At 43.4% G+C, this 17,174-nt stretch overlaps 1 protein-coding gene across 1 annotated transcript in view; it reads left to right on the top strand.

The window, feature by feature from the left end:
- LOC139284293 (tetratricopeptide repeat protein 28-like) overlaps window positions 1-17,174 on the top strand; it is a 154,636-nt gene that overhangs the window by 115,512 nt on the left and 21,950 nt on the right. Inside the window, exons 6-8 of the mRNA XM_070904515.1 lie at window positions 4,991-5,498; window positions 14,586-15,382; window positions 15,525-16,069. Of these exons, the coding sequence (XP_070760616.1) occupies window positions 4,991-5,498; window positions 14,586-15,382; window positions 15,525-16,069 (1,850 nt within the window). The remainder of the gene's footprint in view (window positions 1-4,990; window positions 5,499-14,585; window positions 15,383-15,524; window positions 16,070-17,174) is intronic.

Raw genomic sequence — 17,174 nt, 5'->3', positions numbered from 1 at the left:
GTGTGTGTGTGTGTGTGTGTGTGTGTGTGTGTGTGTGTGTGTGTGTGTCCATGTGTGCTTGTGAGTGTGTGTATGAATGAGAGCAATCAGACACAGCTGTACCTGCCCTCGCTTGGCAGAGCACTGCATTTGCCTGCTTAAAAAAAGCAGAAGGTTTTGATATGGCAGAGATGCAGTCATTTGGCTGATCTAATGGTCGCCCCCATAGGATCCGTATCTGTGTGCAAACACCGAGCGAGGAAACAGAATGGAGTATACACCCATAAAACCAGCTGAATATTTGATCATATCCATCCCCGCCCCCAGCCTCTACACTGACATCACCAGCATGCCTCCACTGTACTCCCCCCTTCTCTGTCTCATTTACGCACACATGCACATACATGTTTTTTTTTCACATGCTCACACAGACAAGAACATCCACCTCTAAAAAAGCTTCTTTCAAGCTTCTTTGAGAGCCTCTCTGACTGGTCTGTTCGTCTCTGAGTTTATTACGGTTGAGATGTTTCCTTTTTTGTCAAAATGCATCGCTGCAGGTAAATTCAGATCTAAAGACATCCTCGCCCTGGGGACGTCTCCAGCATTCTCTTCTCTCATCCTTCAAACACAATCTATCCCGTAGTCTTTTATCTGCCCCCCTCCTCCCACCCTGCTCGCCCCCACGCCCCGCTTCCTCCAGTGTTTTGCGGTTCTGTTCCCTGCCAGCCAGCTCCTGTTGCTGCCTGAGCCCAGCTCGTTAAGGGAAACACTGGTGCATGGTCCTCCTCACCTTCCCTCTGCACTGCCTTTTAATTAGACAGCTGTTTGTGTGTGCAAGTGTGTGCATGCATGTGTGCAATGGAAGATATTGATTGTGTGTGTGTGTGTGTGTGTGTGTGTGTGTGTGTGTGTGTGTGTGTGTGTGGCGTTAGTATGGTGAGCTGGAGTGTTTTCAGTCGCATGAGTCATCTTTTTGAAGTGATTGGTATCACAGTGGCTTGTTTGTTTCTCTGATGTTCACCACTGGCATTAAATAGCAGCGTGCGCTCACTACATACTTTATGTAGCTTTTAGACAAGATTATATTAGATATTATTAGATTATATTTTTTCCATTTAGCTGGTGTTTAGTGCTGAAACAACTGATTAATGAATTAGTCAATCGAACAGAAAACAATTGATAGCAGATCAAGTGTTTGATTAATTGTTTTAGTCAATTATCAAGCAGAAATTGACAAACATTTTACATGATTGGCAGAAAAGGAATATTATATTCATAATTATGTTTTTATGGCTCCAAATCCTACTGTTTTTGCTGCTTTTCTCTCTGTGTGTTATGTTACTGTAAATAGAATTTATTCGGGGTTGTTGACAGTTGGTCAGACAAAACAATCAATTCGAAGATTTGTTGGGCATTTTTCACTATTTTCTGACATTTAATTGACTAAACAATGAATTGATTAATCAAGAAAAAAACGTAAGCCTTACAAATTCATTCATACTTTGACTTTTAGTGTGACTCTTGAATATTTGTGTTTTTAAACCATGATAATAAAGATATTAAGTGAAGAGAAGTGTAACATCATACATACATATATTTATTCCAGTGAATGCATGTGTCTGCATTCGTGCAAGCAATGTTTTTTTCCAGGCTAATAGCCTAACATCTGTATTGGTACAGTGAAAGACGGGGTTGTTCCCACCTCTCCATCCCCTCTTGTCAAGAGAGTGACTCCTCTCCTCTCCCATATAATCCCATTAACAGCACTTTACTGAAGTAGTGGCTGCCATGCTCTCCTGCAGGACATGCTGTTTGGACAGAGGGCAAACTGTGGGCTCTTTAACACCTTACACCTCCCAAGCCTGTCTCTCTCTCTCTTTCATGCTCACCTTTACTTTACTTTCAGTTTCCTTCTCAGTTTCCGTGTGACCATCAGAGAATTTGTATACTTACATGTATTAAAGTGTAGTAAAACTGTTATCTTGATGTCTATTCAGGTATAATTAGTAAAACCAGTGGAGAATAGTGGCTCCAGTGAAATATAGCTTGCAAGTGCAGATCAAAGAAGCAACAGCAGAGTATTTCTTTTTATGAAAGCGGTTGATGTCAGAGCAGCAGATGCTTGTTTGTGCACTTGCCCATGTCTTTGTTTGCCTATTTCTGTCCACTCAGAAGGAGATCCCATACCCGTGTTTGTGAGCATAGTAGTGGTAGTCTCCTCTACTAGGCCTGGTGGGCCCTAATCCAACCATTTACCATCTCCATGACAACCAGGCTTGTCCCATAAGCTCTGCCAGTCTGTGATGATAGCCTTGGTTGTTTTGAGTATATCAGAGCTCATAGGTCCAAAGCAAAATAAGGTTTTTGATTTTCAAAGGCATATTCACACAGCTGCAAGGCGAGGCAGAACCACAAAGCTCAACACAGCAGTGAAGTGGTGGGCAGGACTCTGCTGTTCCAGGGTGAGATATAAAACACAGCAGGGGCTCAGAGTCACAGATCTTGCATAGCACCAAGCCCAGCTATCAAGAGCAGCTCTGCTGCATGACATAACGGGCTAATCATGCTAAGTACAATACATTACCGCTAGCGTGTGCTATGAAAGCAGCCATTTCTCTAATGTGCTGCAGAATATAAACATACTTAGTAGAGGAGGCTGACAGAGGAGAATCAGCAAGGAATCTTAAACCACTGTCCTTGTCAGTGGAAAGAAATGGAATAATGTTGTTGGAGCCAAGCATTTCTGATTAACATGTCATCTCGGCCCTCCCCTGCTGCCTCCCTTCTCCTTTTCTCGTCTCTCCCAGGCAGAACTAGTTTACCTTTCATTAGGGGACCCTTGGTGCAAAATGTGTTTGCTGATAAGAGGCAGCGGTTTATCAACAGTTTATAAAGCATGGCGTTAGGATTAATCAAATCAGCACACATCCGGAGAAGGGTTGGACTCTGTAAACACAATCAGATCTGACTCTGCAGACGGACTGAGAGAAGTGGGGGAGAGTGAGTAAGACCAGGGAGGGACGAAAGATAAGTGCAGAAAAGAAATGGAATCAAGTTAGAATGAAGTCAATTTGGCAGAAATTATGTATTTCGGGCAATTATTTCTCTCCCAGACGGAATGTTATTTTGCGATACTGGTGGGGAGTCAAAATGAGCAGTGGTGGGAGAGGGCTGCAGTCAGAAGTGAGAGAGATATGGTCCCAGTGTCTGTCCCTGAGCCAAACACAGTGCATCCTCTGTAACTGGCAAGGCTGGCTCCTCATTATCTGCCTATCTTGGCTTCCATCTGAGGCGAAAATGCAGCGTTGCAGTCTCACTTAAGAGGGACACTGATCACAAGAGCAACTCATCTCAACTGGAGAAAGATTGCGCTCCCCCCTCTCACTTTCTTTCCCTGTGTCTCCCACTGCACTCGGTTGAAGACAGACAGAGATGAGGAATCCTCTCTGTTTTCTGCTCAGAAAAGTGGAAGTTTGAGTCAGAGAGATGGAGCGAAGCTTCAAAAGGCACATGTAATTGAGCAGCCCTAGATAGGCTATCTGGGAACATGAAACAGCAACAGTTGTGACGGAGGGTAATTGCCTCCCTGGGCCTGTATAATGCCTTGTCGAGTCTTTAAACTTGAGCAAACTGCTGGAAGTCCTTATGTCAGCAGGTAATTGGTTCCAGGCATCAGCAGCTATGTGAAATGAAGGAGAGATAGGTAGGTGGGGTGTATGTGTGTGTTTAGAAGAAGAAGTATGTATGAAAGAGTCAAAGAAAAGTGTCTTTATAAACGTCTTCAGAAGTGTTCCGTCGTATTGATTTTTTTTTTTTCTCAACAATGCGCTTTGCTTTTCATTTATTCAGAGGGCTCAATAGTTTCATTATGTGGCACTAGAGTAAAGTAAAAATATCTCCTGCTCTCTATGGGCATATTTCTTCAAATTACATCTTGATGTATTTGTGGAATAATATCTATGTAAATTTCAAACTTAATGGTGCCGCCCATGCCTCCTCTAAAGCCCAATGCAAGTATCTGTGGCCAGTTTTGTAACATAAAGCTATGAAAACTGCTTTCATAAACATCTTACAGCTGAAAATACATTGAGAGGTTCCAGTTGTCTGGCTCTAAATGCCCCCAAGATGACCCAGGTCATCCCTGTTGCTGAGGCTCCAAGCTAGGCAAGATGGGCAGTGCAGTGGCCTTCACTGTCAGGGTGTCCTCTCTGCTGGCCTGCATCCAACAGCCTTCCTGGCTGGAGGATGCAGAGTGGGACCTCAGGAAGGAGATGCTTTATTAGCTGGCCCCTGCATGATTAATTGAACATCTGTTCACACAAAGACAGCTGACCCCAATTCCCAGCTGTTTACCCTCTGTATAAACAGTTAATAAGCTTGCAGTGAATGTGTCACATAGGAGGTCAAGACTGCATTCTACTGCTTTTGCACTTGTAGCCAGTGTCCAGTGTACTTTTATTTTTTTTTTTGAGAAAATGGATGATCAAGTGGATGACGATATACAGAATATTGTTCTCTCTGTTCTTAGCTTGAGAGGTCTTGCCAGCAGTCAGCCAGTTGGCCCCTACAGCTCTGGTGTGAAGCTAAAACCCCTCTCCTCTGCCTCCTGATTAGCAGCGTCTTTGTTCCATTGGTGGTGGCACACCATGAAGCGTGATTGCAGTCTGCAAACTGATGGCTTTAAAACAAGCCTGCTGCTGCGCTGATCTGATTCACAGTTTGCCCCCCCTCGTCACTTAGCAAAGACAAAATCAAATAAGGCTTTGTTTGTTGTTTGGTCTCAGAGCAGTAAGCCTCCTAAGACATTTGGGAATTTAGATTTTTCATCTTCTTTTTTTCCCATTTGATGTACAATACTTCTGGTTTAATTGTGGGTGTGATGCAAAGGCAACAAAATCACTCTCTGTTCATGGAATGTGGGTATAATTAATAATAATTTTTTCTTTGCCTACCGTCCATTACCTTGCTGTTTTTTTTTACATGCTGTCTGTCTTTCTCTCTCTATCCATAGGCTGCTTCAATGGCGCTGAGCAGCTTGGGCCATGTATATACAGCCATAGGGGACTATCCAAATGCCCTAGCCAGCCACAAGCAGTGTGTCCTGCTGGCCAAGCAGTCCAAGGATCAGCTGTCTGAGGCTCGTGAGCTGGGAAACATGGGGGCCGTCTACATCGCCATGGGAGACTTTGAAAATGCTGTGCAATGCCACGAGCAGCACCTGGGCATTGCCAAGGCCCTGGAAAATAAAAGAGAGGAAGCTCGGGCCTATAGTAACCTGGGCAGTGCCTACCACTACCACCGTAACTTTGACAAGGCCATGTCCTACCATACTCACGTTCTGGAGCTCGCCCAGGAGCTGGAGGAAAAGTCCATTGAGATGAGAGCCTACGCAGGACTGGGTCATGCTGCTCGCTGCATGCAGGACTTGGAGAGGGCCAAGCAGTACCACGAACAGCAGCTGTCTATAGCTGAGGGTTTGAAGGACAGGGCCGCAGAGGGGAGGGCCTCCTCCAATCTGGGTATGTATGCAAAATACTGAAAGATTTATAATTGTAAGAGCTGTTCAGCGACATACAGTATGCTGAATAATGATATATCTTTATCTCAAATTTGAGGAAATTATAACTACTAGTAGTTTCTAAGCAAAATTATAAATCTTAATCCAGAATATGTTTTGAATACCTCTATGGTGGTAAAATAGTAATATTGTTGGATTACTACGTGGGGAGTTTTTTTGTTGTTGCAAGATCCAATAATAGTACTGTGTTAAGTACTGCAGGTGTTGCCAGTTAGGTCATGAAATCAAGGAAGTCCAGTTTGAGTATTACATCCATACGTTTTTCAGACACCAAGACACTGCACAGTGGTTTATGATGCTATGAGATAGTTAAGAGGAAACAAAGTTATTATAACAACAATCATTTTATCCTCATTGTAGAATGATGCTGTCCATGACACAGAGTCATCTACCAGGAATGTATACTTGCATGCATTAACTGGCCAACGCAGCACCTTGCTGGATGCGTTTCTTTGCATCGTTGCAAAAGCCGGCAGACAACCTTGTCTTTTGAGTATTGATCACATGACTTTGGTATTAGTGTTCTCTATAGATTTGATAAGTGAGATCCCCCCCCCCGAAAGAAATACTGCAATCCCTTTTACAAGGATCTGGGTATCATGTCATCCACAGCATGTACGGCGCCTAGTGAACGTATGTCTTCCTTTGAGATTCCTCTTTGACAATTTCAGTTGAGGACAATGTAAAGGTTAGTGTCCAGCAGCACATACTGTATGATAAATCTATGTCTTAGCACATCCTCAGAGATGAGGAAGCACCTGGTGTTAGATAGTTAGATAGTACTGATTGTTTGGAATTTATGAGAGTTTTTTTAAAGCTACATTTGACCTAGCCTACTGAAATGAGGGATGAGAAAAAAACACAGTGTGAAAGGTATCCTGTCTGCCCTTTTATTGTTTTGGGCATACAGTATGAGAGCTTCCATATCCTGCTAGTGTTTTCACTGTGCTGCTAGCTACATTTGTTTAAAATGAGTTGTTTACTTATTGTAGTTTTCAGTGATATTTATGGAAAGTAAGACCTGAGTGCTTTTGTTGATTTTAGGCAGAGGCCAGCAGTATATTATCGTATCATCACTGTTTTATGTAAAGTTGTTTTTAGATGCAGCATTTAAGGGTTGCATTATGTTCTACAGTGTGTAATATTGTGCCCAGTACGTTATGTAAGCATAAGGTAGTGGAGTAAGTGCAGGGCTTCTGCATGGGTGCCAGGCAAGAAGATGGTGCATGGTGGAGCCAACAGTAATTTGTGAGCCCAGTAAGTTCTATGGTGAAAGAATGCCAACATATAACGTACACTGTCAGAGTATAAATAAACCCCATAAAAATGTGTAATTTTTCATGCGAAATCTCTTCCCATTTATCTGCTCTGCTCTCACCTTCACACTGGCTTGGACTTAGTCATGTCTTGAAATGACATGAAAGTGGTGAGAAGATAAATAAACGAGATGGGAGAAATTAAATATAAGATCAGGTCTTTTGATTGAAACTTAAAATGTAATTATTGTCCCCTTTACAATCCAATGTTTTACATCCATATCCTGCCAAAATGAAATGATTAACAAGGTAAGGTAACCTTGTGGAGTCTACTAATATAAGGATGAAAGGAACCTTAGGGATAAAGGTGTCCCTTTGGATATTCAATACCCCATGAGATACATGTTATGGCCAATTCTCCTGTATTTAGTCAAGCAATTACAACCTGCGCTGGGTGACTTATGATAGCCATCGAGACAGTATTAAACCTGACTCTAATGGACAACTAAGAGGCATAATAGTTTCTCCGAGATGAATTATTCTTTAACCTAATGTGTAAAAGTGTGCAAGCTGAGAGTGGGGTTAATCAACCAAACATAAATTGAAGTCGTCCTTTGACCAGCCTAATGGTCGCACATCCTGGAATGCTCTTAGCACCAACACACATCTGATTTTAAAAGTGAGCTGGTAACTGGTTGTCATAAATTAGGGGCTCTAGTGAGAACGTTTTATGATCCTACAGTACATGTGAGCTTTATTACGAGTGGGCACTATATGTCAGGCAGCAAGGATAGTCCTATCTGTGGTATGATTGCCATTACGATAGCAAGAGCCCTCTTATTCGTTATTAGTGGCAACATTGCAGTTCTTCCAGTCCATGACAGAGTAATGATAGTGTAGTTGATGCAGTGTCAAAGACCTCCAGCTGGTGACAGAGCAGAAGCTAAATGAGTGGGTGGTAGCGACGAAGCCTGTTGCTCCATGGTAACGGCCTGTGCGAGCTGAACCATCATGTGGATACAGCACCTCTTGACGCCCAGGGAAGCCTCCTGCCCGTCTCGGTGCTGCCTGATCTGTTGCTACTTCTTGTCTATTTTCTTTCTCTCCTCTTCTTTCAGTTTTTGATGCCTCCCTCTCTCACTCTCTCCGTCTCTTCCCTCACCCCTACTGATTGTAATCTGCAGCTGTCAAGCTCCCAGTAATTGAAACTGACTTGATGAATCGCTTAATTACCTTTAATAGCTGATTCAAGAGGAGCTGAATAATGAAGATAACAGAGAATGAAGTGGAGGTTGTGAAGCATCAGTCTGTAATTGCCCCATTGTTGTTGTTGTTGTTGTTGTTTTTGTTTGCGGCAGGGCAGTGTGCGTTGTTATTCCGTCATCAACGCCCGCAAACCTGCTTAGCACAAGAAGATATGGGCAAAAACTAACAGGATGTTGTTTCAGACTTCAAAAAAATGCTGCCTTTACACCGTGCACAAAGAGGGGAAGGATGATCGAGTGAAGATTAACGAGCGGTGATAAAAGCAAAAAACACTGTGTGAGCGATGGGAAGGAGAAGTTGCAGAAACAGGAAAGAACTAACTTTTATTATGCCCTCTCAGCTTGTCGTTAATGTTGCGTGTAGTGTGGGTGGAGCAGCAGCTGACATGGCTCTGAGGTACAGTTGTATAGAGATCGCCATGCTTTAATATCTAACCATGATGCCCAGCGGTACGAGCAGTCCTGGCTCAGCACACTCTGACCTATAAAGGATATGAGAATGTTGCATTCCAGACCCATTTATTATTCATTAATTGGCTAACTTCCCCCCTAGTCAGCAATATTTAATATCTGAGAGAGGACTAAAGTGGTGGGTTCCCATATAGTTCACATTTCTGGTATTCATGAAACAGAATCTAAATTGTATTATTTTCACTTCAAAGAGACTTTGAATAAGTTTGCTTGATGGCGCTTGGGTTTGGTCTTTGTTGTGCTTTTTTTTACGATTCACACCTCCGCGTTTGACCATATTGTCTCAAAGAAGTCACTTGAAGTGTTGACTCCATCAGTTAGAAGGGCTGGAGGTAACGGTCCTAATTAAGCTTTTTTTTCTCCCCCCCTCTTCTTTTTATCCAGCATCCCCAGGGAATGCTCTCTGCTGATGCTCACAAAAACAAAGCAACAGAAAGAGGAAAACAACAGGAAGAAGAGATCACAAAACAACATCGAATCAATGTGCACCTCGATGCTCTGTATTCAATATCTCATCTGTGGCATCTAAAAAAAAAACCCAAAGACGTAACTGCTGTATTTAATTAGTGTCAGACCTTTTATGCTAAACCCCTTTCGCACTTACATCTTTTTCCATTTAAGGGTCATGTGAGAATGAGCGCTGGAATCTACATTCCAGAAAATCAGTTGTGGAAATCTGCTTTGTCCAGACATCTGATTACCAGGTTTTGTAACGTGTCTGACAGTAACAGTGTCACACCAGCAGATGAAGCATTATGATTTGTATTTTTAATAGGCTGTTTGTTTGCGATTGTGTTGAATTATAGTAACACTGACACTGAGATTGAGAGCATCTAGTCGTGAAAGGAATTATGTCAGCATAGCCGTTTAAGTGACACGTCAATAGGAAGAATCATCAAATGATTAGTAGAAAAGATAAACATCCTTTATCGTGACATGATTTTACCACTACTTCGTCGTCATTATCATCATTATAACAACAACATTGGGTGCATGAACATAAATCCAGTACCTTTTTAATAACTTATTTCAGACTGCCCACAGCAGGAACAAACTACAGACAGGGACCAGACTTGCCTGGGGCACGTAGAGATTATTCAGTTTTGTACCTAAGCCTTCGGAAACAGCAGTGATTGTAGATATATTATTAGTCTGACCAGGAAAGCGAGCAGGAGAGTGCTGAATTTACAGAGGAATTTAGCGAGCCTAATGGCCCAGACAGGGTGAGTGAAAGAACAGCGAAAGAGCCCAACAAATACATAAAAAGTGCATTTATCTGAGATTGGTGACATCTTCAACTCGCCATTAATGACCGGGCAAATACCTAGAGTAAATATTAGCAGGCCTGCAAAAGGGGAGAAGGGGCGATGGGAACAGTGGTTGGAGAAGAGGTGAAGTGGTGGTGGGATAGTTAGGATGCCAGTCTTATGTTACTCTCCTGGAGATATCTTTGCTAGCTAACTGATCTTTGCAGCCTGGCCCCAAATTTCTGTTTGTTGGAAAAGCAGCAGACGCTCCCTGCCTCCCCCTGCATGGGGCCCCCTTCAATCTCCTGACAGAGGACCATGCCAGAAACTGGACTAGAGGCCCTGTGAAACAAACTCTCTTAGTCTTTGTGCTTACACTAAAGTTTAGCTTACTGCATGCAGTTATTATTCTACTCACTGTGGAGCTATTAAACGAAACTAAAGAGCTGTAGCATTCTTTTGCATAAAGCAACTGTGCCCTTTCTTCAGCACATCTGCAAATTTAGCATGAAATGTGATCTGTTCCTAAACGGAGAGGTGATTGTACCCCAAAAAAAGTCGACTTGAGACACTGAGACTGAACATAGCTGGTTTAAGTGGTAGGAGGAATCAGATGTCATGCGTGTGGACAGTACAGCGACAGTTGGTTTGGTGAGCTGAAGGAGGGGTGAGGGTCAGCAGGAGCAGAGAGGAAAGCAGCTCAGCTGGTGCTGCAAGAGCAGTCTGTCTGTGTGTTTCTGTTGGCAAACCACCCAGTCAGGACGCATCCATCTATCCATACCCTCTCTTTTTTTTTTATCTCCCTCCTTCCTGTCTCTGTGTCAGTCAGACTACAGGAGATGTCTGTGTCTGCGAGTGAGGATTTGGTACCTTAAGCCCAGACCCCCAGCTCCACCCCTTCCCTGCTCCTGCAGACCACAGCAGGATCTGCCTCAGCTCACTACTTCCCCCCACAGATCATAACATACGCTATTGTATATTGTACAATTCATAGCACTCAGTTAGGACACTTTGTATATTATAATGGAGCCATCCAACTTCCATTCACCCTTTCATTTCATCATCAGTTACTTGGTATGAGCTTTTTCAATCTGGTGTTTCTCTTTCGCTGTGCTTGATGGTGACATAAGTTTTGTTAGTCTAGTGCAAATTTAGTTGCTTTTTTCTTTTTTTTTTTACTCCCCACTGAAACCCCAAACTACACAAATGTTGAGACAGAGTCACATTTGCCATTTATAATTGTTAAGTACTGTGTGGGGGAAGAACTAAATGATCGTTTAATGAATGCTTAGAAAAAAAGAAAACAAAATCAAAGTGCATCTACTCAAAAATGGAGATTGTGAAGGGTGTTCTACCGTTATCTTTTAGTGCATATCTTCAATGATTATTCATTATTTTCAAATATATTATGTATTTTGCATTTAAGACACCATAATGTAATATGATACAGCCTTGACTTTATCAGTCAGACACATTGCATCCATTCGTGATAACCCTCAACAAAGTTGGTGCAAGCAGCTTTGTAAATACTTTCTTAGTGACAAAATTATCTTGAAATTATAAAAGGCTTTCCGAAGTACTAAACTAGTATAATACTACCCATTCTCATTGGGTCAATTCCCATCAAAGATTGACTTCTTTCTTTTGGTATTTTACTCATGTCAAATCTCTTGAGCTGAGACCTGAATAGGCATCATCCAAATTTCCACAAACACCACAATTCCAGCATCCTGTTCTGGTTTTTACTTCTCAAACATGAATGTAAATTATAATGTTGACCTCATTCTAAAATATAAATGAGGAACACACCCAAGTCATTATTTCGGGCTCAGGCGGGTCATCTCTACTCTATTTCTAGAATCAGTCCAGCCCAGTGGCAGCAACACCATTGTTGGTAAAATCCTTTTAGATAACTGGAGGCAGAAACGCTCTGGACCTCCATAGCTCCTGGAAGAATGACACAGTGATTTACTCAGAACACGACACTATCCCTCAAAGTCATCACTGTGGCATATCCCTCTATGTACAGCCAGCTGTGTAATGAAAAGTGACAACGCATTGCCATGCTTTTAATGTCTTTGGTTATGGGGGGATGGGGAGTGCTCTGGATTGATAGGACCCTGTATAAAAGTATCTGAATGATGTGGTGTGTGTGCTTTATCCTGTTTTTTCAGTCATTGTCTCAAGCTGTGCGCAAAAGAGAAATAATTGAGCCATATTATTTAATATGTTACAGTCAAGTGCATTTAGTATGCACCACAGGCTTACAATGTTGTCAACATTTGAGGTTAAATTGAATCCCAAGACTGATACTTTGTTGGGGTCATTTTGATTTAGACAACATGCCACAGTGACCACTTCAGCTAGACCCCCCTACACATTTCAGATTGTTTTATTTCAGCAGTATTTACCAGCATGTTTGCTCTGGTTTTATTTACTGTCCTGCTGGATATTATTCCCAGAGGGTCCCATAATCCTCTTACCATATGGTTGGGAGCAGAAAATATTTTCTTGCTTCAAGTGTGGCTGCAGGCATAGCCTAAGGCTTATGGCAAATTTGGCTGCAGCTTCCAAGCCCAACCTCAAACCTAGCCATACACACCCAGCCCCAGTCCCTGCCGTCTCCTCTACCCCTCCGTCCATTGCCGAGACCCAGATCCATTTTTAGCCTGCAGCATGGAACATGTTTGCTGGTAATACATCAGTAGGCATTATATCCTCGGCAAGATCAGCCTCCGCTGGGGAAAGCATAACCTTGGGAGTGACTTTGTGGCGAGAGCTGTCAGTGCTCTTCCAAGTAGCCTGTTGTGAATCTTAACATGCTTCCACTCTTAGCAAAGACTCCCAAGAAAGGCAAAGGCATAGGAAATGTCTGTGCCAGTGGAACCTTCAAATCCAAAAGGTTAAAAGCCTCATTCATTTATTTTGGCTTAAGAAAAAGACAGTTTTACTGCGTTTGTACTGTCCAAAAACCCACACAGATTTCACTCATTGTGAAAGTCTTCATTGTGAAGTTATGTCATTTGCAATCTGAATTCTTCCTCTGGTACTTGGCAGCACTGCTTCTGTCCGTGTTCGACTCTGTGGTACGCCTAGCATACCAACTCCTCAGGGCGCTGACCTGATGATTGCAAGGTCAATTCAGGTTGTATCACTTGAACCTGCGAACACAAGCAAGCAAACAAACATCAAATCAGGGTTGATTTGTCAGTTGGTGTCTGCTGCATGCTGAATCATGGTCTGAATTAAGCAGGCAGAGGATCTTTGATGATGTTTTCCCAGCAAAATCCAATCTGTCTGCAGAAAAAGCTGTTGGATTTTTTTTTGTGTGTGTGCGTTTAATTTTCAGACACCCAATTCAGGCAGGTTTAGATTGAAACTAATCCCCTCATTTAGAGTGAAATATTGATTCTACAAATTTCACTCTTGTGGTTCATGTGAATTTCTCCCATGTCCACCAAGCTACAAAAGTATGTATGTATGTATAAATATACATACCTGGTAATGTGTCAAACCAATACGCAGCCCAGTGGCTCATACTGTAGAGGCGCCAAAGCTTTTTCCATTCTCATTGGCCTAATGCGCTGCTTTTTAATTGAGCCAACATCTGAATGCACATCCACATCTATCGTATAAACTCCGCAGTTGTTTGAGCCGTCTGTTTAGTTTCAATCCCACTGTTTATGTAGCCTGTGTTCAGGCCCATAATGTGGCAGGTTTCGGATGAAATAAATGGGAAAACACACATGGCGGTAACTAATCCCGGCGGCACCATCACATACTCACCACAAGCCACAGAGCCCCTCTCCTTCCCTGGTTCCCACCCACTCTGGCTCCAGAACCGTTTCCATCCCTGGTGTCCCATCAGTGGCTGTACCCCCGTCCTAGTAGCCCATTAGTCTCCATGCTGATGCAGCAAAGCAGTGATGGCCAGGCTGTATGTTGGATTCAGTTATTTGCCTTGCAGCTGGCTTCTCTGTCTCCATCCGCCAGCCTGCAGCCATCCCGTCTTCTCTCTCAGTGAGCTTTAATATTATCAGTGCAATTATTATCACTGAAAACTGGGTGACAATTCAAAAAGAGAGACCCAGAGATTAGTAGTGAGTCTCAGAGGGAAGGAGGAGAGATACGGTAGATATGCTGTGATGTCTCTTTACTCTCTGCTGTGTATTTGTCAGTGTGTATGAGCATGTGGGTGCACTTTTGTTTGGATGTTGTGTGTGTGTGTGTGTGTGTGTGTGTGTGTGTGTGTGTGTGGGTGCCAGATGGCTGCCTGGCTGTGGGGTAAAGCTATTATTTTTCAGAGGATAGTATTTTATCAGAGATAATACGCTCAATGCACCGGGTTCTCCATTATTTATTGTTTCTCCACACTTATCTCATTTTTCTAAAGTTGTTTGCTGAGCCTTCCATCAGCTCTTCACACTCTCCCCCACTTATACGTCTTTCTTTCTTGTTCTCTCGTAACCATTTCCAACCCTGTGGAAAAGTTGTTGATTTTGGTAAAATCCCTATAAGACACAATCATCAAAGACAGCTTAGACAATCAAAAGATTCTATTTTGGTGTTATAATAACTCTGTTTGATTGCACTACATTTTAATGACCATAATTCTGTGGGAGTCGGTTGTGTAAGCAGAGAACAGATGGCTCAGAGAGCATATTTTAACAACCAAATGACTTGTTTTGTACATGAAGAGCTGACGAGGCACTTGAATTTTACTCAATTACAATTTCCCCCTGAATGGGTCTTTAACTTCATCCTCGTGCTCTCTCTCCTCTCTCCACAGGCATCATCCACCAGATGAAGGGGGACTATGAGACTGCACTGAAACTCCACAAAACACACCTGGCCATTGCTCAGGAGCTGAATGACTATGCTGCTCAGGGCCGGGCCTATGGTAACATGGGTAATGCCTACAATGCCCTGGGAGCCTTTGACCAGGCTGTTCGCTACCACCGCCAGGAGCTGCAGATCTCAATGGAGGTCAATGACCGGGCCTCGCAGGCCTCCACCCATGGAAACCTGGCTGTGGCTTACCAAGCCCTGGGAGCACATGACCGCGCTCTTCAACATTACCAGAACCACCTCAACATTGCTCGTGAGCTCAGAGATGTCCAGAGTGAGGCGCGGGCTCTGGGCAACCTCGGCAACTTCCACTGCTCTCGAGGAGAGTTCCCTCAGGCCGTGCCCTACTATGAGCAGTACCTCCGCCTGTCCCCTGACCTCCAAGACATGGAGAGCGAAGGGAAAGTTTGTCACAATCTGGGTTATGCTCACTACTGTCTGGGCAACTACCAGGATGCCGTCAAATACTATGAGCAGGACCTAGCTCTGGCTAAGGACCTTCATGACAAACTGAGTCAGGCCAAGGCATACTGTAACCTCGGTTTGGCATTTAAGGCCCTGGGAGACTTCACTAAGGCAGAGGAGTGTCAGAAATACCTGCTGTCACTGGCCCAGTCCCTTAACAATGCACAGGCTCGCTTCAGAGCTCTGGGGAACCTTGGGGACATATTTGTCTGTAAAAAAGATGTGGCTGGAGCCATTCAGTTTTACGAGCAGCAACTGGCCTTAGCTCACCAGGTATGGCCACACATAATGAATGTTCACAACATACACTAGATACAATTAATCATATAAATAGGAAATGTCATGTGGAATGTCATTTTGATAGCAGTCACTCACGTCCCTTGTGCTGATATTAGGAAATTCTGTCTTGTTTCAGGTTAAGGAGCGTAGGATGGAGGCCTGTGCCTATGCCGCCCTCGGGGCCACCTACAGACTTGTGCAGAAATATGACAAAGCTCTGGGCTACCACACCCAGGAGCTGGAGGTGTATCAAGAGCTGGGAGATGTGCCGGGAGAGTGCAAAGCCCATGGTCACCTGGCAGCTGTCTACATGGCCCTGGGGAAGTATGCCATGGCCTTCAAGAGCTACGAAGAGCAGTTGGAGCTAGGTCGGAGGCTGAAGGATCCTGTCGTGGAGGCTCAGGTTTACGGAAATATGGGCATCACTAAAATGAATGTAGGTGTGATGGAGGAAGCTATTGGCTACCTGGAGCAGCAGCTGGCCACTTTACAGCAGCTGAGTGGCAACGAGGCAGTAATGGACAGGGGCAGGGCTTATGGAAACCTGGGAGACTGCTATGAGGCTCTGGGAGACTTTGAGGAAGCCATCAAGTACTATGACCAGTATCTGTCAGTGGCTCAGAGCCTCAACCGCATGCAGGACCAGGAGAAGGCCTACAGAGGCTTAGGCAATGGACACAGGTGAGTCTGCTTTAAATGAAAGGCAACATGTTTCAAATTCACTATTTCACTTTGCTAGAAAGGTACTTTTCAGTCTTTGTATAATGCACCAGTATCAATTTCCCCTAGCTGTTGCAGTAGCAGATAATTGTATTGACTGGGTATTACTAGTAATCACAGTAATCCTGCTTTGCATATAATTTTTCTCCTTGCGCTCACTATCAAGGACCACCATAGTTTAGAGACACCTTGGATGTGAGCCTGGTGCTAGCTGTCTCAGCAGCAGCCTAGTGGCCCTGGCCTTATCTGTATGCAAAGAGGCTTTGGCACACAGGCGTCTGAAACGGAGGGAAGCACAGTTATTTCGAGGCAACCTCTTACATCTTGTGTCTCTTCTCCCTTCTATTTCTCCTTATGCGTCAAAGAGCTGATAGCATCCTAGGAGACTACACTGCAAAATAAAACACGAAAGGCTTGCTGAAATCCTCATTTCGGAGATGAATTTCTTCTTATTGTGCGTCATCAGCATGGCACCACAGCAGTATTAGCCATGCATGAGTTCAGAGGGGAATAATAGACATCAGACACAAACCCTTCTCGTCTTCTAACAGCTCTTAGTCAAGCACATACATTATCACACAACATTAATTAAGCTGAAGGCTTTTATTCTTTTAATGCTCCATTTGAACCGGCATCCGGCAATTGTTGGTGTGTCTGAGAATGTGAATAAAGTCTCTTTGAAGGCTGTGAAGGCGAATAAAATGCCGAGATGGGATGAATGCCACTCTGTCAGCACATACACAAGAGGATGGAAGCGAGGATCCTTTGACAGATGACCCATCTCGTATTAACGGATGGTAAACAGTGTTACCCTTCAAACACAGCCTAAATTTAAACTTTCCATTTGCTACTCAGCCATTTCTCATAAAGCCTTCCATACACACTTTAGTCTGTCCACATCGGCAGTGTGACTTCTAAATCTATATTTTATTTACACCAAAACTGAAATTATCTGGTGCTTTGCAGAAGAAAGTGTTCATGCAATGTGCCGTCCTTTTTGCGTTCTTGTAGTGTTCTGTTACAAGAGAATAGTATGAATCAAGATTATAGTTTCCCCTAGATATGA

Source organism: Enoplosus armatus, chromosome 4 (genome assembly GCF_043641665.1).
Source record: "Enoplosus armatus isolate fEnoArm2 chromosome 4, fEnoArm2.hap1, whole genome shotgun sequence".
In the NCBI taxonomy this organism is placed as follows: Eukaryota; Metazoa; Chordata; class Actinopteri; order Centrarchiformes; family Enoplosidae; genus Enoplosus; species Enoplosus armatus.
The sequence above is the reverse complement of the archived record's forward strand: the minus strand, read 5'-3'. Positions and strand labels throughout refer to the sequence as shown.